General features: G+C 35.2%; 1 protein-coding gene across 14 annotated transcripts in view; it reads left to right on the top strand.

Moving 5' to 3' along the window:
- FAM135A (family with sequence similarity 135 member A) overlaps nt 1–22,186 on the top strand; it is a 120,474-nt gene that overhangs the window by 46,450 nt on the left and 51,838 nt on the right. For 6 of the 14 annotated variants that reach the window (XM_019417663.2, XM_019417661.2, XM_019417668.2 and 3 more), the window contains 3 exons: nt 98–175; nt 16,766–16,815; nt 21,978–22,133. In XM_019417663.2, the coding sequence (XP_019273208.1) occupies nt 98–175; nt 16,766–16,815; nt 21,978–22,133 (284 nt within the window). The remainder of the gene's footprint in view (nt 1–97; nt 176–16,765; nt 16,816–21,977; nt 22,134–22,186) is intronic. The other 8 variants (XM_019417664.2, XM_019417667.2, XM_019417674.2 and 5 more) reach the window with 4 other exon arrangements.

Genomic DNA, 22,186 nt, shown 5'->3' with positions numbered 1-22,186 from the left:
ATCAATACTAAGTCTATTATCAGGTTGGAAAATTCTAGTAAACTTTATTGTAAAAGGAGTATTAGTAACTAGTGCTGTGTGCAATCCTTGTAACTAGCCAAGGCCAACATGCAGGTCCTTTATGAGCGCCTTCTCAGAAGAAAACAGCCACGAACCCAGAAAGACACCTGTCTAGGTATGTTTACAAATAGGTTAAGTAAATAATCCTTTTCTATTAGTATGAAATTTTGCTTTAAATTAGTGTCAAATTTCATAAATACGTATTTATTAATATAGTATGTTCCTACCACTATTATTTTAGAAATTCTAGAATCAGTTTTGTTTGTAAATAAGCTTCAGTTAATTTCTTAATTTATAATATTGACGTTTTTAATTAAAACTTGAAAAGGTAAATACAAAGATTTCTTTGGCTATTTTCCATATTCTTTTTACAGTTCCTACAAAGAGCACTTTTTGGAAACCATGTTTATTGCCAGAATTTGTGTTTACTGATAATTACCTTAAATTTGTCCAAAGTCAGCTTATCTTTGGGTAGGCCCAATTATAATGAAATGTGGCTTAAAAACTGAAGCTAATTAATTTCATGCACTATTAGAAATAAAGAAGAGAAATATCTTCAGTATCTGGTTTTGCTTTCTAAGTCAATTTAGATTTATTTTTTACTGTTCTTAGCTTCAAAAGCAAACTAGTATCAAAACATTACTATCCAGATATTACATGTTTTAACGGAAATAATCTGATTTCATTATTTTATTTATATGTTTCCCTGCATATTTTAGACTTTTGTTCTTGAATAGCAATAGTACTTAACTTACTGTACTTTCATAAGTATATTGAAGGTTTTTACTTGGTGTTGAATAGACCCATTACAATTACATTTTTTTAAAGTTATAAAAAACTATAGAAATAAAAAATAAAATCATAGTGTTTATTTCTTGGTTTTCAGAAGTATGAACAAAATGAAATTAAGGAGCCAAAATCTTTCTCACTATTTCTCAGATGAAAATAGCTCAGAAAAAGTTAGGTCAATTTTCACTAAAACTGTTAATGGAGAAACTGATCTTATTGTCAGAAAAGAAAAAAGAAAGGTTAAAGATTTATTTGTGGTTATTATTTTAGAATATAATTTTATATTCTCATATAAAGTATAAAATTAAAGAATTCATAATATTAAATTGTGATCATTTCTGACATACTTTAGTGAATGAAAATATATTTCTTGTTTAAACTGTTATATTGCCAGCCTATCAGCTTACGTTTGAGCATGCTAAATTCTAAGTAACTGTACAAAATGCTGCGTATATTAAGTTCTATATAAAGAAGGGCCCAGGTTTTGGTTAGATGGGAAAAGACCTGATTCAAACCATAATGAAGTTAAGTGATACTTTTATTGAGGTATTTTTTATCCTTAAAACCTGGTATTATATTGGCATTTTCTGAGCTATGTTATTACAGATATCAGTTGAATGAATGAATAGATGAATGGGTGGGTGGATTTAGAAAATAAATGTAAGATATATTTACCCTTTGACCTAGCATCCCCACTTTGGTTAACCTTTATCATAAAAATATGAGTACTAATATGTAAAGATATATGTATAAACATGTTTATTATAGTATTTATCTTTATGATAAAACTCTGAAAATAAAGATAAATGCCCATTTTTCAAATGGAAAAAGAGTAGAATATGAAGGAAATTTTCTTTTTTAATTTTAGTTAGTTAACACAGGACAATATTGGCTTTAGGAGTAGAATTCAGTGATTCATCACTTACATACAACACCCAGTGTTGTCACAAGTGCCCTCCTTAATACCCATCACCCATCTAGCCCATCTCTAACCAACCTCCCTCCATCAACCCTCAGTTTGTTCTCTATTATTAAGAGTCTCATGTGGTTTGTTTCCCTCTCTTTTTTTCCCTTTCCTTCTCCTGTGTTCATCTGTTTTGTTTCTTTAATTCCACGTATGAGTGAAATCATATGGTATTTGTCTTTGACTTATTTTGCTTAGCATAATACATTCTAGCTCCATCCACATCATTACAAATGGCAAGATATCATTTTTTTTTATGGCTAATATTCCTGTGTGTGTATACCACACCGTCTTTATTCATTCATCAGTTGATGGACATTTGGGCTCTCTTCTTAGTTTGGCTATTGTTAATAATGCTGCTATAAACATTGGGGTACATGTACCCCTTTGAATCTGTATCTTTGTACCCTTTAGGTAAATACTTGAAATGTAATTGCTGGTTTAATTTTTTGAGGAACCTCCATACTGTTCTCCAGAGAGGCTGCAGCAGTTTGCATTCCCCCCAACAGTGCAAGAGGGTTCACCTTTCTCCACATCTTCGCCAATACCTATTGTTTCTTGTGTTGTTAATTTTAGCCATTCTGCAGGTGTGAGGTGATATCCCATTGTGGTTTTGATTTGTATTTCCCTGATGATGGGTGATATTAAGCATCTTTTCATTTGTCTATCAGCCATCTGGATGTCTTTGGAAAAAAATGTCTATTCATGTCTTCTGCCTGTTTCTTAACTGGGTTGTTTGTTTTTTGGGTGCTAAGTTTGGTAAGTTCTTCATAGAGTTTGGATACTAAGCCTTTATTGGATACGTCATTTGCAAATATCTTCTGCCTATGGAATGGCAGTTTTCCACCATGTCACCATCCAGTTTTCCCAGCACCATTTGCTGAAGAGACTGTCTTTTTTCCATTGGGTATTCTTTCTTGCTTTGTTGAAGGCATTTTAACAATGTTTGTTCTTCCAGGCAATGGGCATGGAATGCTTTTCCATTTCTTTGTGTTTTCTTCAGTTTCTTTCATGAGTGTTCTATAGTTTTCAGAGATCTTTAACCTCTTTAGTTGGGTTTATTCCTAAGTATCTTATTGGTTTTGGTGCCATTGTAAATGAGATCGATTCCTTGCTTTCATTTTCTGCTGTTTCATTATTAGTGTATAGAAATGCAACAGATTTCTACACATTTATTTTATGTCCTGCCACTTTGCTGAATTCATATATTCTGGTAGATTTTTGGTGGAGTCTTTCAGGTTTTTTATATGTTTCGGGTTTCCTACATAGAATATCATGTCATCAGCAAATGGTGAAAGTTTGATTTCCTCCTCGCCAATTTGTATGTCCTTTATTTGTTTTTGTTGTGTGATTGCTGAGGCTAAGACTTCCAGTACTATGTTAAATACTAATGGTGAGAGTTGACATTCATGTCTTCTTCCTGACCGTAGGAGAAAGACTCAGTTTTTCCCCATTGAGGATGAGATTTGCTGTGGGTCTTTCATACATGCCCTTTATCATGTTGTAGTATGTTCATCTAACCCTACTCTCTTGAGGGTTTTTATCAAGATTGGGTGCTGTATTTCGTCAAATGCTTTTTCTGCCTCTATTGAGGGGATCATGTGGATCTTATCCTTTTTGTTTATTAATGTGATGTATCACATTGATGGATTTGCGAATATTGAACTAGCTATGCAGCCCAGGAATAAATCCCACTTGATCATGGTGAATAATTCGTTTAATGTACTGTTGAATTCAATTTGCTAGTATCCTGTTGAGAATTTTTGCGTCCATGTTCATAAGGGATATTGGCCTATAATTCTCCTTTTTGATGGGTTCTTTGGTTTTGGAATCAAGGTAGTGCTGGCTTCATAGAATGAGTTTGAAAGTTTTCCTTCCATTTCTATTTTTGGAAAAGTTTGAGAAGAATAGGTATTAAGCCTTTTTTTTAATATCTGGTAGAATTCCCCTAGGATACCATCTGGCCCTGACTCTTGTTTGTTGGGAGATTTTTGATTACTGATTCAATTCCTTAACGGTTATGGGTTCATTCAAATTTTCCATTTCTTCCTGTTAAAGTTGTGGTAGTTTGTGAATTTCTAGGAATTTGTCCATTTCTTTCAGATTGCCCAGTTTGTTGGCATATAATTTTTCATAGTATTATACTTGTTTGTATTTCTATCATGTTGGTTGTGATCTCTTCTCTTCCACTTGTGATTTTATCTATTTGGGGACCTTCTCTTTTGTTTTTGGTAGGTCTGGCTAAGGGTTTATCCATTGTGTTTATTCTTTCAAAGAAACAGCTGTTAGTTTTGTCAATCTGTTCTGTTGTTTTTTTTTTTTTTAATTTCTATATCATTTATTTCTGATCTAATCTTTATTATTTCCCTTCTTCTGGCAAGAGGCTTTATTTGCTCTTCCTTTTATAGCTCCTTTAGCTGTAAGGTTAGGTTGTATATTTGGGACCTTTCTTGCTTCTTGAGGTAGGCCTGAATTGCAATATACTTCCCTCTTAGGACTGCCTTTGTTGCATTCCAAAGGTTTTGGACTGTTGTGTTTTCATTTTCATTTGTTTCCATGTATTTTTAAAATTTTTTCTTTAATTTTCTGGTTAAACCATTCATTTCCTTAGTAGGTTATTCTTTAAACCTCCTTGTATTTGAGGGCTTTGCAAAATTTTTTCTTGTGGTTAACTAAAAGTGTCATAGAGTTGTGATCTGAAAATATGTGTGGTATGATTTTGATCTTTTTGTACTTGTTGAGGGCTGTTTTGTGACCCAGTATGTGATCTATTCTGGAGAATGTTCCATGTGCACTCAAGAAGAATGTATATTCTGCTACTTCACGATGAAATGTTCTGAATATATCTGTTAAGTCCATCTGGTTCGTTGTAAAATTCAAAGCTGGTGTTTCATTGTTGATTTTCTGCTTACACGATCTTTCCATTGCTGTATGTAGGATGTTAAAATCCTCTACTATTATTGTATTTTTAACAATGGGTTTCTTTATATTTGTTATTAATTGATTTATATATTTGGATTCTTCCAAGTTGGGAGCATAAATATTTACAGTTGTTAGATCTTATTGGTGGATACATCCTTAATTGTGATGTTATGCCCTTCTTCATTTCTTATTACAGTCTTTGTTTTAAAATCTAGTTTGTCTGATATAAGTATGGCTACTGTGGCTTTCTTTTGACATCCATTAGTGTAATAGATATTAGCTGCTATGTCACCTGTAGAATTGGTGTTTCTGGTGATGTTCTCTGGTCCTTTCTAGTCTTTGTTGCTTTGGGGTTTTTTTAATTTTTTTTTTTTCTCCACTCAGAGAGTCCCCCTTAAAATTTCTTGCAGGGCTGGTTTAGTGGTCATGAACTCCTTTTGTTTTTGTTTGGGAAATTCTACATCTCTCCTTCTATTCTGAATGACAGCCTTGCTGGATAAAGAATTCTTGGCTACATATTTTTCCCTTTCAGCACGTTGAATATTTCCTGTCACTCCCTTCTGACCTGCCAAGTTTCAGTGGACCAGTCTGCTGCTAATCCTACTTGTCGAACCTTGTAGGTTAACGTCCTATTGTCCCTAACTACTCTCAGAATTTTCTCTTTATCTTTGTATTTTGTAAGTTTCACTATGATATGTAGTGGCATTGACCTGTTTTGTTGATTTTGACAGGAGTTCTCTGTGCCTCTTGGACTTGAATGCCTGGTGTGTTTTTTTGGGTTTTTTTTGTTTTGTTTTGTTTTTATTTTGTTTGTTTGTTTTTGCTAGATTAAGTAAGTTCTCAGCTATAATTTGTTCAAATAAACCTTCTGCCCCTTTTACCTGTTTTCTTCTGGGACTCCTATGATACAGATATTATTTCACTTAATGGAATCACTGAGTTCCCTAAGTCTACCTTCATGATCTAATAGTTTTCTTTCCCTCTTCTTTTCAGCATTGTTATTTTCCATAATTTTATCTTCTGTATCACCTTTTCTTTCCTCTTCTTCTTCATTCCTTGTTGTGACTATTTACCATCAGTTTTGCCTCTCAGTTACACCATTTTTTATTTCAGCCTGATCTGTTTTTAGGTCTTTTATCTCTGCAGCAAGAGTTTCTCTGGTGTGTTCAGTGCTTTTCTTTCAAGCCAAGCTAGTAGTCTTATGACTGTTGTTCTAAATTCCTATTTAGATATTGCTTATATTCCATTATAAGATATTGCTTATATCTGTTTTTAGCAAGTTCCTGACTGTGATTTCTTCTTGACCTTTCTTTTGGGGTGAATTCCTCTATCTTGTCATTTTAGCTAAGTTTCTGTCTTTTGCATGTTTTGAAAGCTTGTTATATTTCCTGAGCCTGAGAGTAATGCTGTATTAAAAAAGGGTCATACACTGATCAGAGCCTGGCACTTAAGGAAGTGTTTCTAGTGTATGCTGTGTGCACTCTGCTATTGGGTTTTGGCTGCTCTTTAAGACTGGTCAGCCCTCTGCAGAGTTCCTTGCTTGCAGTGGGGAGTGTTTGGACCTTTAACTAGGTGTGCTCTGATTTGTTTGTTAAAATAAGCCTGGAAAGAAAATAACAAAAGAATAAAAAAGAGTGGGGGGAAAAAGAAACCTGATCCAAAAGAAAAGGAAAAGGAATGAAAAAAAAACAAACAATCAAAATATATAAGCCTTATTCCAAAGAAAAAGAAAAGAAGAAAGAGAAAGAAAATGAGAAAAGGAAATGAAAAAACAAAGAAAAAAAGCCATAAGGCTGATTCCAAAGGGAATAAAAAGAAGAAGAAAAAAAGTAAGCCTGATCCAGTTTCCACCAGAACTGCAGGTGACACTTTGAAGTACTCTATGACAGTAGCCTTGGTACATGCAGGGTGCTGCCTGTGCTGGTCTTCTGGAGGAGAGGACTGCTGGACTCACTCAGGGTCAGACCTGCCCCAGTAAATATGCAGTTGCCAGGCACAGAGGGACGGGGCTTGGTGTGAGCAGGTCCCACCTCCACTGGGGTCGGTTGTGTTGCTCTCTGAAGTCCCACCATGTCAGTGGTAAGAGGGAAAATGGTGCCACCCCACTCTCTTATCCTTGGACAGGGGATCTCACACCCCAATTTGTTCAGGAAGCCCTCAAAGAATAGTGAGGGCAGTCAGCACGCCCTACACCACAGCTCTGGTGTGTGACTAGGATTCAGAACTCAAAATCTTAAAGGACCAGGTACCACATGGACCCACTCTCCTCTTCTGGAGTAGAGCTTCTTTGTGCTATGTCTGATGTCCTTTGTGTCAGAAAAACAATCCCTTACCTGTGCAGAATCTATGGTTATCTGCCTCTGTGTGTGCGTGCTTCTGTCCGCCTTTCACGGGCACCTACAGGGTCCTTTGTCCTTGGAGAGGCAGTATACTTCTTCCAAGAGTACTTCAAGAAGTGGAACGTTCTCTTCCAGTGCGACCCAGGAGATCCCTATACCACACTATCCTATCCACTCCAGGGCCAGCGCCCTCCTCCCCAGGGGCAAACACCACAGCTCCACTCTGGAGAAAGTCATACACTCCCAAAACCTCAGAGCTTGAGCTCCACAGACTATTTGCAAAAAACCTGGGACACTGAGTACCTCTCACTCCCCAGTCTATGGTCCAGAGAGGTTTTCCTCTTGTATGAATGCAGCACTGCACTCTCAAACCCTTTCTCTTTCTCTCCCTTTTGTCTCTGCACAGAAAGGGTTCACTCCCCACCGTGGCACCACTGTTTTTCTCTCCCCCAATTCTCTTCCACACACCTCACACCTGCACACTGTCTCCCTTCAACTGTGGAGATCCTTCTGCCAGTCCTCATATCGATTTCCTGGGTATCCTGAGTGATCTGACTTCAGTACAGCTGTGTTTGAGGGAGGAGAAAAACCCAGTGTCCCCATATTTCTGTCATTTTCTACTGACCATCAATCAAGGAAATTATAAGGCATGCACACCAAGGAATATTGTGCAGCCGTTTAAAAAAAAAATTAGGGCTACATACCAGATTTCCATGGAGTATTGCTGAGAGAAAAAAGCAAAGTGTAGAAAAGTGTGTAAAACACAATCATGTTTTTATTTAAAAAAAAAAAGTGACTCCAAAACCCATATAAAGGCATACCTCGTTTTATTGTACTTTACAGATACTGCATTTTTTACAAATTGAAAATTTGTGGCAACCCTGCCCTGAATGGGTTTGTTGGCACCACTTTTCCAACAGCATTTGCTCACTCCATATGTCTGTCACATTTTGGTAATTCTCACAGTCTTTAAAATTTTTACATTATTTTAATATTTGTTACAGTGATCTGTACTCAGCAATCTTTGATGTTACTATTGTAATTGTTTGGGGCACCATGAACCACACCCATGTAAGATGGTGAATTTATTAATAAATATGTGTTCTGACTGCTCCACTGACCAGCTTTTCCCTCATCTCTCCCCGTTTCCTTGAGCCTCTCTATTCCCTGAGACACAACAATATTGAAATTAGGCCAATTAATAATAATCCTACAATGGCCTTTAAGTGTTTACGTGAAAGGAAGTGTTATACATCTCATTTTAAGTCAAAAGCTAAAGATGATTAAGCTTAGTGAGGAAGGTACTTTGAAGGCCGCAACAGGCCAAAAGCTGAACCTCTTTCTCCAACCAATTAACTGAATTGTGAATGCAAAGGAGAAGTTCTTGAAGAAAATTAAAAGTGCTACTCCATTGAACACATGATGGTGAGAAAACAAAACAGCCTTATTGCTATTATGGAGAAAGCTTTAGTAGCAATTTCACTCATATGTGGTATTCAAGAAACAAAACAAAGAAGCATAGGGGACAAAAAAAAGAGAGGCAAACCAAGAAACAGATTCTTTTTTTTTCTTTTAATATGTAATTTATTGTCAAATTGGTTTGCATACAATATCCAGTGCTCATCCCAACAGGTGCCCTCCTCAGTGCCCATCATCTGCTTTTCCCTCCCCCCCCCACCCCATCAATCCTGTTTGTTCTCAGTATTTAAGAGTCTCTTATGGTTTGCCTCCTTCCCTCTGTGTAGCTTTTTCTTTTTTTCCCCCCTTCCCCTTCCCCATGGACTTTTGTTAAGTTTCTCAGGATCCACATGAGAGTGAAAACATAGGGTATCTGCCTTTCTCTGCCTGACTTATTTCACTTAGCATAACACTCTCCAGTTCCACCCACAGTGCTACAAATGGCCAGATTTCATTCTTTCTCATTGCCAAGTAGTATTCCATTATATATATAAGCCACATCTTTATCCATTTGTCAATTGATGGACAGTTAGGCTCTTTCCATAATTTGGCTATTGTTGAAAGTACGGCTATAAACATTGGGGTACAAGTGCTCCTATGCATCAGCATTCCTGTATCGCTTGGGTAAATTCCTAGCAGTGCTATTGCTGGGTCATAGGGTAGATCTATTTTTAATTTTTTGGGGAACCTCCACACTGTTTTCCAGAGTGGCTGCACCAGTTTGCATTCCCACCAACAGTGCAAGAGGGTTCCCATTTCTCTACATCCTCTCCAGCATCTATAGTCTCCTGATTTGTTCATTTTAGCCACTCTGACTGGCATGAGGTGGTATCTGAGTGTGGTTTTGATTTGTATTTCCCTGATGAGGAGCGACTTTGAGCATCTTTTCATGTGCCTGTTGGCCATCTGGATGTCTTCTTTAGAGAAGTGTCTATTCATGTTTTCTGCACATTTCTTCACTGGATTATTTGTTTTTTGGGTGTGGAGTTTGGTGAGTTCTTTATAGATTTTGGATACTAGCCCTTTGTCCGATATGTCATTTGCAAATACTTTTTCCCATTCCGTTGGTTGCATTTTAGTTTTGTTGATTGTTTCCTTTGCAGTGCAGACCTTTTTATCTTGATGAGGTCCCAATAGTTCATTTTTGCTTTTAATTCCCTCGCCTTTGGAGATGTGTCAAGTAAGAAATTGCTGCGGCTGTCAGAGAAGTTTTTTCCTGCTTTCTCCTCTAGGGTTTTGATGATTTCCTGTCTCACTTTCAGGTCCTTTATGCATTTAGAGTTTATTTTTGTGAATGGTGTAAGAAAGTGGTCTAGTTTCATCCTTCTGCACGTTGCTGTCCAGTTCTCCCAGCACCATTTGTTAAAGAGACTGTCTTTTTTCCATTGGATATTCTTTCCTGCTTTGTCAAAGTTGTTCATACTTTTGTGGGTCCAATTCTGGGGTCTCTACTCTATTCCTTTGGTCTATGTGTCTGTTTTTATGCCAATACAATGCTGTCTTGATGATTAGAGCTTTGTAGTAGAGGCTAAAGTCTGGGATTGTGATGCCTTCTGCTTTGGTTTTCTTGTTCAATACTGCTTTGGTATTCAGGGTCTTTTGTGGTTCCATACAAATTTTAGGATTGCTTGTTCTAGCTTCGAGAAGAATGCTGGTGCAATTTTGGTTGGGATTGCCTTGAATGTGTAGATTGCTTTGGGTAGTATTGACACATTTTAACAGTATTTATTTCAGTCCATGAGCACAGAATGTTTTTCCATTTCTTTATATCTTCTTCAATTTCCTTCATAAGCTTTCTACAGTTTTCAGCACAGAGATCTTTTACATCTTTGGTTAGGTTTGTTCCTAGGTATTTTATGATTCTTGGTGCAATTGTGAATGGGATCAGTTTTCTTTGTTTTTCTGTTGCTTCATTATTAGTGGATAAGAATGCAACTGATTTCTGTACATTAATTTTCTGTCGCGACTTTGCTAAATTCATGTATCAGTTCCAGCAGATATATGGTGGAGTCTCTTGGGTTTTCCATGTATAATATCATGTCATCTGCAAAAAGTGAAAGCTTGACTTCATCTGTGCCAATTTTGATGCCTTTGATTTTCTTTTGTTGTCTGATTGGTGATGCTAGAACTTCCAACACTGTGTTAAACAACAACTGTGAGAGCGGACATCCCTGTCGTGTTCCTGATCTCAGGTGGAAAGCCCTCAGTTTTTCCCCATTGAGGATGATATTAGCTGTGGACTTTTCATAAATGGCTTTTATGATGTTTAAGTATGTTCCTTCTATCCCGACTTTCTTGAGGGTTTTTATTAAGAAAGGATGCTGAGTTTTGTCAAATGCTTTTTCTGCATCAATTGACAGGATCATATGGTTCTCATCTTTTCTTTTATTAATGTAATGTATCACATTGATTTATTTGCAAATGTTGAACCAGCCCTGCAGCCCAGGAATGAATCCCACTTGATCATGGTGAATAATTCTTTTTATATGCCGTTGAATTCAATTTGCTAGTATGTTATTGAGAATTTTTGCATCCATATTCATCAGGGATATTGGCCTGTCGTTCTCTTTTTTTTGCTGGGTCTCTGTCAGGTTTGGGAATCAAAGTAATGCTGGCTTCATAGAATGAGTCTGGAAGTTTTCCTTCCCTTTCTACTTTTTGGAACAGCTTGAGGAGGATAGGTATTCTCTCTGCTTTAAATGTCTGGTAGAATTCTCCAGGGAACCTATCTGGTCCTGGATTCTTATTTGTTGGGAGATTTTTGATAACTGATTCAATTTCGTTGCTGGTTACGGGTCTGTTCAAATTTTCTTTTTTTTCCTGTTTGAGTTTTGAAAGTGTGTGAGTGCTTAGGAATTTGTCCATTTCTCCCAGGTGGTCCATTTTGTTGGCATATAATTTTTCATTGTATTCCCGGATAATTGCTTGTATTTCTGAGGGATTGGTTATTATAATTCCATTTTCATTCATGATTTTATCTATCTCCCTTTTCTTTTTGAGAAGCCTGGCTAGAGGTTTATCAATTTTGTTTATTTTTTCAAAAAACCAACTCTTGGTTTCATTGATCTGCTCTACAGTTTTTTTAGATTCTGTATTGTTTATTTCTGCTCTGATCTTTATTATTTCTCTTCTTCTGCTGGGTTTAGGGTGTCTTTGCTGTTCTGCTTCTATTTCCTTTAGGTGTGCTGTTAGATTTTGTATTTGGGATTTTTTCTTGTTTCTTGAGATAGGCTTGGATGGCAATGTATTTTCCTCTCAGGACTGCCTTCGCTGCATCCGAAAGTGTTTGGATTGTTGTATTTTCATTTTCATTTGTTTCCATATATTTTTTAATTTCTCCTCTAAATGCCTGGTTGACCCACTCATTCTTTAGTAGGGTGTCCTTTAACCTCCATGCTTTTGGAGGTTTTCCAGACTTTTTCCTGCGGTTGATTTCAGGCTTCATAACATTGTGGTCTGAAAGTATGCATGGTATGATTTCAATTCTTGTATACTTATGAAGGGCTGTTTTGTGAGCCAGTGTGTGATCTATCTTGGAGAATGTTTCCTGTGCACTCGAGAAGAAAGTATATTCTGTTGCTTTGGGATGCAGAGTTCTAAATATATCTGTCAAGTCCATCTGATCCAATATATCATTCAGGGCCCTTGTTTCCTTATTTATTCTCTGCCTAGATGTTCTATCCATTGCTGTAAGTGGAGTATTAAAGTCCCCTCCAATTACCACATTCTTATCAATAAGGTTGCTTATGTTTGTGATTAATTGTTTTATATATTTGGGGGCTCCCATATTTGGCACATAGATATTTATAATTGTTAGCTCTTCCTGATGGATAGATCCTGTAATTATCATATAATGCCCTTCTTCATCTCTTGTTACAGCCTTTAATTTAAAGTCTAGTTTGTCTGATATAAGTATGACTACTCCAGCTTTCTTTTGACTTCCAGTGGCATGATAAATAGTTCTCCATCCCCTCACTTTCAATCTGAAGGTGTCCTCAGGACTAAAATGAGTCTCTTGTAGACAGCAAATAGATGAGTCTTGTTTTTTTATCCATTCTGATACCCTGTGTCTTTTGGTTGGCGCATTTAGTCCATTTACGTTCAGTGTTATTATAGAAAGATATGGGTTTAGAGTCATTGTGATGTCTGTAGGTTTCATGCTTGTAGTGATGTCTCTGGTACTTTGTCTCACAGGATCCCCCTTAGGATCTCTTGTAGGGCTGGTTTAGTGGTGATGAATTCCTTCAGTTTTTGTTTGTTTGGGAAGACCCTTATTTCCTTCCATTCTAAATGACAGGCTTGCTGGATAAAGGATTCCTGGCTGCATATTTTTTCTGTTTATCACATTGAAGATTTCCTGCCATTCCTTTCTGGCCTGCCAACTTTCAGTAGATAGGTCTGCTACTTCCCTTATATGTCTCCCTTCCTATGTTAGGGCCCGTTTATCCCTAGCTACTTTCAGAATTCTTTCTTTATCCTTGTATTTTGCCAGTTTCACTATGATATGTTGTGCAGGAGATCGATTCAAGTTACGTATGAATGGAGTTCTCTGTGCCTCTTGGATTTCAAGCCTTTTTCCTTCCCCAGATCAGGGATGTTCTCAGCTATGATTTGTTCAGGTACACCTTCAGCCCCTTTCTTTCTCTCTTCTTCTTCTGGAATTCCTGTGATACGGATATTGTTCCATTTGATTGCATCACTTAGTTCTCTAAATCTCCCCTAGTACTCCTGAATTTATCTCTCTTTTTCTCAGCCTCCTCTTTTTCCATAATTTTATCTTCTAATTCACCTATTCTCTCCTCTGCCTCTTCAATGTGCACTCTGGCTGCCTCCATTTTATCTTGCACTTCAGTTATAGCATTTTTAATTCATCATGACTATTTTTTAGTCCCTTGATCTCTATAGCAATAGATTCTCTGCTGTCCTCTGCTTTTTTCAAGCCCAGTGATTAATTTTATGTCTATTATTCTAAATTCTTGTTCCGTTATATTGCTTAAGTTGGTTTTGATCAATTCATTAGCTGTCGCGACTTGCTGGAGTTTCTTTTGAGAAGAATTCTTCCGTTTTGTCACTTTGGCTAGCTTTCTCTACCTTATGCATTTTAAAAGCTTGTGTGCTCTGCACCTGTGAGCACTGCTATATTAACGGAGGAGCATACACTGTCCAGGGCCTGGCCCTTCAGGAGGTGTTTTTTTCGGGGCTTGTTATTTGCTCTGTGTTGTTGTGGCTTTGGTCATTTTATTACCCTACTCATAGTAATATTTCGGACCCTACACCAGGTGTGCTTTGATTTGTTCCTTGGAGTAGCCCTGCTGATGTGATTAAGCGAGTATGCCAGTCGTGTGCCTCGGTACCTAGATCTAACACTTCTAAAAAACAATTCCCTGAGCATCTTAGCTTGAGGTCTCCCCACATTGTGCATGACAAAAAGGATCCAAGAAACAGATTCTTAACTGTAGAGAACAAACTGATAGTTATTAGAGAGGAGGTTGGTTGGGGCGGGGAATGGCTTAAATATGATGGAGATTAAGGAGTGCACTTGTTGGGATGAGCACTGGATGTTACATGTTAAGTGTTGAATCACTAAATTGTATACCTTAAACTAATATTATTCTGTACGTTAAGTGGAATTTAAATAGAAAGTTAAAGATCAAACCAGCCAAACATTCCCTTCAGGCAAAGCCTAATCTCGAACAAGTCTCTAACTCTTCAGTTTTATGAAGGCCAAGAGAGATGAGGAGGCTTCCAGAGAAAAGTTTGAAGCTAGCAGAGATTGGTTTATGAGGCTTAGGTAAAGAAGCTGTCTGTATAACAACAAAGTGCAAGATGACGCAGCAAAGTGTTGATATAAAAGCTGCTGCAAGTTATCCAGAAGATCTAGCTAAGATAATTAATGAAGGTGGCTACATTAAACAATATATTTTCAATGTAGACAAAATAGCCTTTTATTGGAAAAAGATGCCATGTAGGACTTCCACAGCTAGGGAGGAGAAGTCAATGCCTGGTCAAAGTTTCAAAGGACAGACCGACTCTCTTATTAGGGGCTAATATATTTGGTGACTAAGTTGAAGCCAGTGTTCGTATACCATTCCATAAATTCTAGGGCATTTAAGAATTATGGTAAATCTACTCTGTCTGTGCCCCATGAATGGAACAACAAGGCCTAAATGACATCACTTCTGTTTTCAACATAGTTTACTGAATATTTTAAGCCTGCTGTTGAGACCTACTACTCAGCAAAAATATGACTGTTAATTCATAATGCACCTGACCCCACAAGAGCTCTGATGGAGATCAGAATGAGATTAATGTTGTTTTCATGCCTGCTACCACAGTATCTATTCTGCAGCCCATGGACCAAGGAGTCATTTGACTTTCAAGTCTTAATTTCATGTATTTCTTAAATAATAAGGCTTGAAAGCCATTTCATAAGGCTGTAGCTGCCATAGATGGTGAGTCCTCTAATGGATCTGGGCAAAGTAAATTGAAAGCCTTCTGGAAATGATTCACCATCTTAGATGCCATTAAGAATATGTGTGATTTATGAGAAGTCAAAATCAACCTTAAAAGCAGTTTGAAAATTTATTCCAACTCTTGTGGATGACTTTGAGGGGTTCCAGACTTTAGTGGAGGAAGTAAGTACAGATGTGGAAAGTAAGTGCGGATCTAACAAGAGAACTAGAATTAAAAGTGGAGTCTGAAGATGTGCCTGAATTGCTGCAATCTTGTGATAAAACTTTAACAGATGAGGAGTTGCTTCTCATGGATGAGCAGTATCTAATACAGTATCTAAATACAATTTTATTTATATATTATGTGACTCAAATATTTGTGTTCTAATGATTTTAGTTATTAGTGGAATATTTGTTCACATCATAGGTTGATTGTGTTTACCACATAAATGTAACTTTATCAAATTTAAATGTTTTTTTTTTTCTTTTTATCAAATAGTATATGTTGAAGTCTATCTACCTTATGAGATAGTGAGCTGATGAATAAATTCAGGATGTTCTAGAATGTATTCTTGCGTTTGTGTGAGAATGATCAGTTAACAAGGTTTTGGAGCAACAAAACAATGGAGTTTTGTGTGATCACAAAAAGTTATATTATAGTTCTTGTAGGAGAACTCATTTTAGTTTGATTTCTGATTAAAAATTAGGTGTATCTAAACATATTTCAGGCCTTAGTGAAATTTCTTCCTTGCAAAAAGCAGGGAAACTTTCTGTTCTATTAGATTCTGTATTCCCTTCTAAATATTACCACTTTAATTTAAGTTAATCTGTACACCTCCTTGTAGAAGGTTGTAGCATACATTAAATAAATCAATTGTATGGACAAAATATACTTCAGTTTTAGACTGTCTTAGAGAAATCTGCATGTATTAAACTAAATTAGAAACTCAAAGATTTTTTCATTCATTACCATTATATAAACTTCTGATCCATGTATGTTTTAAGTGTTTTGGCTCTAAAGATTAATTTGACTTGAATTTTTTAGGAACAGCTTTTGTTAAAAAAACAAATAAGGCATGTACATACTTAAGACAAATGTTAAACTGTTTGAAATTTGCAATGTATACAATGCAGTAAAACCTAATTATATGTTTTATCTTTTCTGTGATATAGTTGTGCAAATTACTTTAGGTCCACAGTCAATATTTCCTTGACAGTGTTAACCTCTTATGAGAACTGGAACACTAATAATAAGAACATAGAATTTAATAGGTTTAACATTACCTACATGATTAATGTGTTCATGACAGTATATTACATTGAAATTTACTTCATTGAATATAGTGCAGATATTTCTCAACCTTCTGGTTTTTTAAAGGTAGTTTACACTTGACTCTCAAAAACCTGGGACTTGAACTGCACAGGTCCATTTAAACAAGTATCTTTTTTCAATAAATATAGAATAGGACTAAATGTATTTTCATTTATGATTTTCTTAACATTTTTTTCTCTAGCTTATTTTTTATAAAAATACAGTCTATAATACATACAATGTACAAAATATGTGTTCATCAACTGTTTATGTTATTTATAAGTCTTCCTGGTCAGCAGTAGGCTATTTAGTATTTAAGTTTTAGGGGAGTCAGAAGTTAGACTGCACGGGGGGATTGATTCCCCTAACCCCTGTATTGTTCAGGGGCCAACTGTATTTAGATAATTTTAAAAATAGATTCAGATCTAATATTGAAATAGTTCCTCTAATTACTCTTTACTCCTTTCAGAGGAAATGGATGTAGAAGCTCGACTTACTGAACTATGTGAAGAAGTTAAGGTACTTGGATTTTTTTAAATTAACATTATCAAGTTATTTGAGTGGATTCTGTTTCCTATTCTAAATATTTTATCCAAGAAAACTTAATGATTTATTCTTCCTCAAGTGGTTGATCATAGTAGAATAACAGCTTAGTTGATAAAAAGTTATTTGGCTTCAGCATGAAGTTAACTTATTTTTAAAATATACATTATTCTGCATATGAATGAGATAGCAAAGACAACTAATTGTCAGAAGTGTGCATTTTCTTCAATTAGTTTACTCAAAAGAATTTCTGGACAAATTTTTAAATCATCCTTAAAATTACATATATTTACAAAATGATAGCTCAGAAATGAAAATTGATTTATTTCAGCAGACCAGTTTGTCTCAGACCATTTTTCCAGTAGTTTATTCGTGAAATTAAATTAAATTGATTTTTCTTTTTCCTTTTTTTTTTGTTTTTTATTTTGGTTTTTTTTTTTTTTTGGCCATGAAACTAAATGTTCTATTTTAAGTATTCTATTTTAAGATTACTATATATTTCACTCTTGGTTAGCTACAAATCAGAGACATAAACAAAAATATATATTTGGCTTTGGAATGTATTTCTGTATGTAAATTTGAATAAGGACTAGACCACTTTGAAAAGGTATTTACCTTCTACTTGTAAAATTATACATATGCATGATACACAAGTAATTTTGTATCCTCTTCTAGAAGTTTTCCCCACAGCTCAAATAAGAGTATTTTCTTTAAAAATCAACAATGTTGTCATAATAGTTGCTCACAAGAACTTTAAACATTTAGAAGTAATCTTAATAAGATGTGTACAATTAATGTGAAAAAATCTTCAGTGTTTCACTGAGATATTTGAATAAGGTAACATGATACTTTTGAATGGAAAGAGAAACAGTCACTGAAAGATACCAGTTTTTCTTAAGTTAATAATTGATACATTCATATCAAAATACCATTGGAAATGTTAAAATTTGACTCACTGTAAAGAGCACTTGGAGAAAGGTAAAAATGACTAAGAAAAACCTTAAAAAATACATTTTTGTAGCGGGACTTGCCCAAATGTATGTTAAAATGTATATAAAACTAATGGAAATAGAGAATGACTTCTCTAAAAGAATAGAAAAACAGCAGCTTCTTGGTGGGGACTCAGTTCAGCATCTGAGTCTGTTTCAGCTCAGGTTATGATCTCACTGTTTGTGAGATAGAGCCCCACATTTGGCTCTGCACTGACCACCAACCCTGCTTGGGATTCTCTCTGTCCCTCTCTGTCTGCCCCTCCCCTACTTATATATACATACAATACATATACTTTGTATCATATATATACATACACATATGTATGTATTTCAAACTGTTAACAATAATACAGACAAGAGTTGCATGAAGGATGGAATTGTAAAGGAAAATTTTTATTCTTTGCTCTATATCCATCTGTGCTAGATTTTAAAAATACTGTATGTATTGATATATTACTAATAATTTTTTAGGTACACATTTAAATTTCAGTATGTAAATGGACATCATAAAATTTAAGATCAACAACATATGGTAAATTTTGACAGCAAATAGAATAGACAAAAGATATAATATTTGAAGAGCTCTTTCAAATCAATAAGAAAACCTATAACCATTTTTTAAGTTAGTATAGGATACTCATTTACAAAATAGGTTAATAATTGAAACATATTCAATCTCACAATCATGAAATAAACAAAATTTTAAGTATTCTCAAATACTTGGCTGTGATTTTCTAATAATGTAATGCTTGTTAAGATGTGATAAGATACAGATTCTTATATTTCTCTCATAGATCTTGGAGATCTTTTTCAGATATTAATTTGGCAGTATATATTCAAAGCCAGGGTATTACTTGTCATTCAGTACCAAATAAAAAATCAGATTCATATACATTGTAATTTATAATGTAAAAATATTAACCTAAGTAAATACCCAATGGTAGGAGAATGGTTAAACAAGTTATGGGACACTTAGAGTCTAAAAAATGTTATACAGGGGTGCCTGGGTGGCTCAGTCAGTTAAGCATTCGACTTTGGCTCAGGTCATGATCTCACAGTTTTCGGGTTTGAGCCCTGCATCGGGCTTTGTGCTGACAGTTCAGAGCCTGGAGCCTACTTTGGATTCTGTGTCTCATTCTCTGCCCCTCCCCCACTTGTACTCTGTGTCTCTCTGTCTCTCAAAAATAAATAAATGTAAAAAAAAAATTTTTTTTTTTTTAATAAAAAAGTTATACAACCTGAAAAACATGCTTTCAAAGGGCACCTGGTGGTTCAGTCAGTTAAGCGTCCACTTAGGCTCAAGTCATGATCTCACAGTCCATGGGTTCGAGCCCCATGTCATTGGACTCTGTGCTGACAGCTCAGTGCCTAGAGCCTACCTGAGATTCTGTGTCTCCCTCTCTCTCTGCCCTTCCCCTGCTCACACGCTCTCTCTCTCAAAAATAAATAAACGTTTAAAAAAATCCTCATTATTCAATGGAAATGGCATAATAGTATATATGATTCTAGAGTTTTCTCTAGGTATATAACTGAAAAAAAATTGAAGACTCCACGCTAAAATGAACTTAATTTTCTTTTTTGTTCTTCACCTGTTTTCCAAGTCTAATATTTAAGTAAGCAGCATTTTGTAATCAAACAAGATCAGTGACTGCTATGAAAAAGTACATATCCATAAAAGACAAGATGTTATTTGAGAAAATATTATACAAATGTAAGATCGTATTCCTACATTTATACATATAACACAATTTGTCAAAATTTTTTCTAATTTCCTTTTTAACATAAAAATATTTTATTATTATTTATATTTTGAGACATAGTGCAAAGATTTATGTAAACCAGAGGAGTAATTTATTTATGCTTGTAAGGATGCTTTCCTAATAATGAAAATACTAAACTCCTCTAAGAACGTTGGTGCCATGATTTCTGAAAAGGAAAATTAATAATTACAGGGTAGCTAGACAGCCTTGCTTTCAGGGGATTAAAAAAAAGTGTTGTTTACATTGTTCAACCTATGGTAAAACCAAGAGAATTATTTCTACATGCGTGGAGATTATACAAAGAATAGCATTGCTTGCCTTACACACTGCTGTTTAGTTACTGTCAAATGTTTATTCAAGTCATCTTTTTCTAAACTCCCTTAACACTATTCTTGGAACAAGACTGCTTGTTTCAACTTATTTTAGAGTACACTTTAATCTTCTGTTTGTTCTTAAGAGAGACATGAAAAACTTGTTAGCATCATTTCTAATACATTTATAAACTATATCCTGGGGCAAAATACATTTGTAGATTTATTATACATTGATGAATCAATATTTATTATATGTTGAGTCTTTTAGTTTCCATTCAGGAATTCTGGAATTTTTCAGCATTTTCTAGTTTGTCCATAAATTTGGGGGACTTTTTCCTTATCTGAAGTCTGTAATTCCTTATTCATTCATTCATTTATTCATTCAATAAATATTTATTGAGTGACTACTGTGTGTACTAGTAACCAAAGTCACAAAAGTGAATAAAACACAATCCATTCCCTTCTTAATAATTTTGCTGAATTTTTGTTTTATGTCCTCTCCGAGCTAGGATAGAAAAGAAAAGCCTACTGAATTGCAAACTTCAAAAATAAGTAAAAATAGGGGTGCCTGGGTGGCTCAGTTAGGCCCCCAACTCTTGATTTTGGCTCAGGTCATGATTTCATGGTTCCTAAGCTTGAGCCCCACGTTGGGCTCTGCCCTGACAGTGCACAGCCTGCTTGGGATTCTCTCTCCCCCTCTCTCTCTGCCCCTCCCTTGCTCTCTCTCTCTTTCTCAAAATAAATAAATAAACTTTAAAAAAAAGAAGTAAAAATAAACTGAGTAAGATTAAGTGTGATAAGCAACATTTTTTTTTAAAGGGAGCATGAAGATATAATTAGTACTCTTTAGGATATGCTGAACTTGAACACATTTCTTATCACATTCAAATATAGTCATCTAGTGAGTGATGGCTCTAGAGTTCGGGAGAGATGTGGTCCAGATATAAAGATTCAGCAGTCATTAGTGTATGTGATAATTGAAACTATGAGAATGGCTTTCAATCTTAACCGGAATAGACTACTACCTTCTTTAGGATGGGGAAATGAAATCATCATCTATCTGTATATTTAAGGTAGATTTCCTAGTGTTACTAGCAATTAAAGACAAATTTTTCCAGCAAGATATAATCTGCCTGAACAGTGCTGCCTCAGTGAATTAAAGAAAGGCTTGCCTTCATAACAAAAATGCCTGTCCAAAAGAGAAGGAATTATTCTGATGTATAATATAGTCTTATTTTTCTTTGTTCACAAATCCTTATTTTATTTACGCAAGAAATCCAATGGCTTATAGAAGATTCTGCATTTTGTGGTATAGTTCATTACTTTTAACTTTTATCATGAGTTTAGGTGAATATATAAATAAATGGGACAATTTAATACCACTATTAGAACCCTCATAACAGCATAGTAAAATTGGTTATCCACTTTTGTTTCCTTACTAAACTGAGCTTCTCCTGTTAATCTTTGATGTAGATTGGAATGTGGGCCCTAGCATTTAAAATGTGCTCAATAAACAGTGGGTAAATGAATTGTTAGAAAAGAGAAAGAAGTGTTTGATGACTATAAAAGGACTACCAAGGGCAAAATAAAACTTAGAAACTTAGGATGAAGGAAAAGCAGTTAGTACTTTAGAAAGTATTTCTGTTCTTTTTGAGGAGTTACAGATTTTCTAAGTACTTCAGTTAGCAGATTGGAGGAAAAATCTTAAGATTTCATTATCTTCTAACACTTCTATAACTTTCATCATGATTTGTACTTATGTTTAAAATTCTCAAGATTTTAGTGTTTGAGTTGATCATGCTCTTTAGAATCCTATGTGTAATTTTAAACTATATTTGACATTATTTTGGTAACAAGATATCTCAGATATTGAAATATCAATTAAGTTGCTGTAGTAACTGTCAAATTTTTTTAAAAAGCCATTGCTCACTTGGTCTCTATACATATGAGCACGTGCACACACACACACTTTTTAAAACTAAAAATTTGCCTTTGTATTGATGTTCCAATAACATTATATTTAGATATAGTAAGTCTCAGGAAGCAGTGAAGTTTTTTTCTTGTCATTTCAGAAAATAGAAAATCCTGATGAACTGGCAGAACTTATAAATATGAATCTTGCACAACTTTGTTCCCTTCTCATGGCTTTATGGGGTCAGTTTCTGGAAGTTATAACACTACATGAAGAACTAAGACTTTTATTAGCACAAGAGCACCATACTTTGAGGGTAAGTTAAAGAAGTGATGTTAGAACATTTTGATCAGTATTAATTGTCTTTGA

Source organism: Panthera pardus, unplaced genomic scaffold (genome assembly GCF_024362965.1).
Source record: "Panthera pardus isolate Hobbes unplaced genomic scaffold, ASM2436296v1 HiC_scaffold_17, whole genome shotgun sequence".
NCBI classification, from domain to species: Eukaryota; Metazoa; Chordata; class Mammalia; order Carnivora; family Felidae; genus Panthera; species Panthera pardus.
The sequence above is the reverse complement of the archived record's forward strand: the minus strand, read 5'-3'. Positions and strand labels throughout refer to the sequence as shown.